Source organism: Pinus tabuliformis, chromosome 8 (genome assembly GCF_031772625.1).
Source record: "Pinus tabuliformis cultivar Carrire ecotype Pingquan chromosome 8, CPIR1, whole genome shotgun sequence".
Lineage (NCBI taxonomy): Eukaryota > Viridiplantae > Streptophyta > Pinopsida > Pinales > Pinaceae > Pinus > Pinus tabuliformis.
In genome coordinates, this window is record NC_142294.1 from 1,612,422,535 (window position 1) to 1,612,426,439 (window position 3,905).

Consider the following 3,905-nt stretch of genomic DNA (forward strand, 5'->3'; position numbering starts at 1 on the left):
GCGCTTTCCTCCCTCGGGGTGAATCATTTCCAATCCTTATTCAAAGACCCTGGAGAGATCACCATAGCGGAAGTCATCCAAACAGCGCAGTGTTTCCACAGATATGTGGAGGAGGAAGAAGCGGACCATCTAATGGACCCTGTCACAAAGGAGGAGGTGGAAAGTGTAATAAAGTCTATGGCAAAAGAGAAAAGCCCTGGCCCGGATGGTTGGTCAGTAGAGCTTTTTCTACACTTTTTTGAGCAGATAGGTGAAGAAATCACAGAAGTAGTAGAGGAGTCAAGATCGAAGGGAGAAATCTACAGTCCTTTCAATGCAACCTTCATAGCCCTCATTCCTAAAAAGGAAGCACCGGAATCTTTCGAGGACTTCAGACCTATTTCCTTATGCAACAGCATCTATAAGATAATCGCAAAAGTAATAGCTCTCAGGATCAAACCAATTCTATCAAGGCATATTTCACCTGAACAATTTGGGTTCTTGAATGGAAGACAAATTCATGAGGCAATTGGTGTGGCTCAGGAGGTCCTTCACAGTGTTAAGATGAAAAACAAGAGGGGAGCAGTGATCAAAATTTACCTCTCAAAGGCCTATGACAAGATAAACTAGACATATATCCGCATGCTCCTAACGCACCTTGGATTCAAAGTGGACTTCATTAGATGGATCATGGGGTGTATAACAAATGTCAGTTATGCTATCCTCATCAACGGAGCTGCTACCTCTTTCTTCAAAGGACAGAGAGGGCTGAGGCAAGGCTGCCCTTTGTCCCCTTTGTTATTCCTTCTAGTGGCTAAAGGTCTAAGCCTGCTGATTCATAAAAGCAAAAGGGAAGGTAAGATTAATGGTATTGAGGCAGCAGTAAACTTGTTCATATCTCACCTACTTTTTGTAGATGATATCCTGGTTTTTACTAATGGCTCCTCCAATGAACTTAAGGAGTTAAAAATTATCTTTGATCTCTTTCTGAAAGCCACCGGAATGCAGATCAATCCCAGGAAATATCAAATCATTGAAGAAGGGTTAAACAGACTCGAAAAGGAGCAGTTCAGTTCATTCTTTCCATTTGAAATGCGCAACATGGGCTCCCCTTTCAAGTATCTGGGGTTCTGGCTGAAGCCAAATGATTATAGGAAGGAGGATTGGTCTTGGCTAATCGCTAAGATTGAAGCAAGAATCAGTCACTGGAGTTTCAAATGGCTCTCCAGAGTAGGGAGACTGACCTTAATAAAAGCTGTGCTTCTAGCCATCCCAGTTTACTAGGCAGCTCTAACATGGGTCCCAAAAGGAGTTCTGGAGAAAATTAGGAGAATATGCAACAGATTTCTGTGGGCAGGGTCCAAAGAAAACTCGGTTCTCCCTTGGGTTGCATGGGAGAAAGTGGCGAGACCAAAGGACTGGGGCGGTTGGGGGATAAAAAGCCTCCCAGATTTCAGACTTTCATTGGCAGCCAAATCAGGGTGGCGTCTTATTAAGATGGAAAACCTCTGGACAAGAACGGTAAAAAGAAAATATATAGATCCAACTCCTATGGAAGATTGGATCAGGAACCCAATTAAGAGCCAAAAGAATGTTTCTGCTATTTGGAAAGCCACTTTGGAGTCTTTTAAGGTGATCGAACAAGGATTAGCTTGGAAGATTGGGAATGGTGAAAAGGTAAAGATTGGGAAGGATCCCTGGGTCGGCTGTAATGGCAACTATGCCCTCTCCCCTGACCTGGTTCAGCAGCTGGAAGAAAAAGGTCTCCTCTTCCTCAGCCAAGTGGAGAAACCAGGTTTCTCATCCATCTGGGGGCAAGCCTGGAAGAATGGAGAAGAGTTGGAATTGGAGCAAAGATGGTGGAACGATTGGAATGTTTTCACTCAGGAACTCTTCAGATCCAATGTAAGGCTGAGCGACAGGCAAGATGAGCTAATCTGGGCTCATGCAGACTCCGGGGAATACGGCCCAAAGAATGGCTATAACTTCCTTATGTCAAGGAAAGGATGGGGAGACCCGGAGTGGTGGTCGAAACAGCTTTGGAAACTTAAGAGCCCTCCAAAGTCAAAAATCCTTTTCTGGTGCATCTTAAGGAGCAAAATCCCAACTTGGGACATTCTGCAGACCAGATTCATGCACGGGCCTGGGAGATGCAGCTTATGCAAAGCCGAAGTAGAATCCATAAACCACATTTTTCTTAAATGCCCAGATTCCCTAAAGATATGGTGTGAGACTGGAAACTTATTGAATAAAAAGCTCGTCTGAGAAGGCAACAATATTCAAGAAGCCTGGCAGAAGTGGTGGAATGAGCACCTGAATGGGAACCTGCACAACCTCCCCCTAATCATCAGCTGGGGGATATGGAAAGCTAGGAACAGGAGCATCTTCCAGGACAAGGATACCCCTGTAGCAGTCACCGCAATCCAGGGCGCTGCCATTTTTTCTAGCATACCTAAACCTAAGGAATCCTCCTCCCAAAGATATGTCCCTGAAGTGCAGATCTCAGAAGGAATCCCCTGGGCGTTCTTCGACGGAGCATCTCAAAATAATAAAGCAGGAGCAGGAATTGTCATCCATGAAAACCCATCTCATTCTCTAAAAGCTTCCGTGGGGCTAGGAACAGGCTCCAATAACTTTGCAGAACTGCTTGCCCTCAAACTCCTTTTATGCTGGCTCATCCAAAGGCACACCCTCACTATTCAAATCTTTGGGGATTCCCAAAATGTGATCAGATGGGTAAATGGTCAAAGTACATGCAGCAATCAAGTCTTAAAACAAATTCTGGGAGAAGTTCAAAGACTAAAATCAATGTTTAATAGTTTCTCTATATGTCACATTTTCAGGGAAAGAAATGACATGGCGGATAAGCTTTCTAAAGATGGTCTTCAACAGGATTTGGGCAGCTGGAAAATAGTAGAAGATGATCAAGGCCAAATCAGAAGGTCGGATCAGCCACCTTACAATTAACTTTTCTGATATTCTGGCAGAAATTTTTTGTTTACTTACCCTCAAAAAAATTTTGTATTATATATAAAACCTCAAAACTACCACAGCTACGATAATGCGGCCTATTAAAACTTCTCTGGAATAGTGACGGGTTGTTTTCCTCAATTCTGAGGAGACCCAGTTTTGATGATATTCCTCATGGTCAGTCCATAGTCTCTGTGTAAGATTATCGGCTCAAAAGAACCACAGTTCAGCGCAAATCAGAGACAGCTACAGCACTTAAATGGAACTGTTTTCAGGTATAAGGCAGAAAATTTTGTAAATCCAGACTTGACAGTAACTCAAAATGAACAGTGATGCATCGGCATATGCAATGTAAACTTTTTATAATCTTAATAAAAAGTTTTGTTTTTTCCTTAGGAAAAGTTCACATAATAAAAATGAGATAAGAGTGGTCGAACTATTTATATATTTAAAAATATATTTTAAATAATGAAAAAAATTACAAATTCATTAAAAATTATATCGATTCCAAAAATAAAACAAGAACTTTATATCTGAGATTTAGTTTTGAGTATTGATATGCAATTGAGATTTTTTCATCATCTCCCATTGTATCTTATAGGTAAGAATTGATGGTCACCTACTTTCTTAGAAGATTTATCGAGCGAGAGCCATAACCTAAACCAGATCTTAGAGGTAGAGTGAGAGATAGCCATATTCATATTTGGAGCCGGAGACAAAGATGTGCTCCATGAGCATGTTTTGGTTGGTGGCCTACTTTAAACCAACACTAGAAAAATACCTATGTTTCAGCTACATCAATTTATGGTAACTTTAAACCAACACCAAGGAGCACTTCCACGAGTAGAAAACTTTAGCTTCTAGCCATATTTGGAATTGTTATAGGAACTACTTTGAGATTTAGTTCCAAGGTTGGTGGTTTGACTTAAACCACCATCGGTAAAGGCCTCGTGTTC

At 41.7% G+C, this 3,905-nt stretch overlaps 1 protein-coding gene across 1 annotated transcript; it reads left to right on the plus strand.

Moving 5' to 3' along the window:
- Positions 1–1,476: 1,476 nt before the first annotated feature.
- On the plus strand, positions 1,477–2,244 carry LOC149242227 (uncharacterized). Its single transcript, XM_089370793.1, has one exon. The coding sequence runs from the start codon at positions 1,477–1,479 to the stop codon at positions 2,242–2,244; it is 768 nt and encodes a 255-aa protein (XP_089226919.1).
- The last annotated feature ends 1,661 nt before the right edge of the window (positions 2,245–3,905 follow it).

Bases quoted from the DNA above. Each gene is read 5' to 3' on its own strand.
- LOC149242227 (XM_089370793.1), top strand. From the start codon at position 1,477: ATGGAAAACCTCTGGACAAGAACGGTAAAAAGAAAATATATAGATCCA.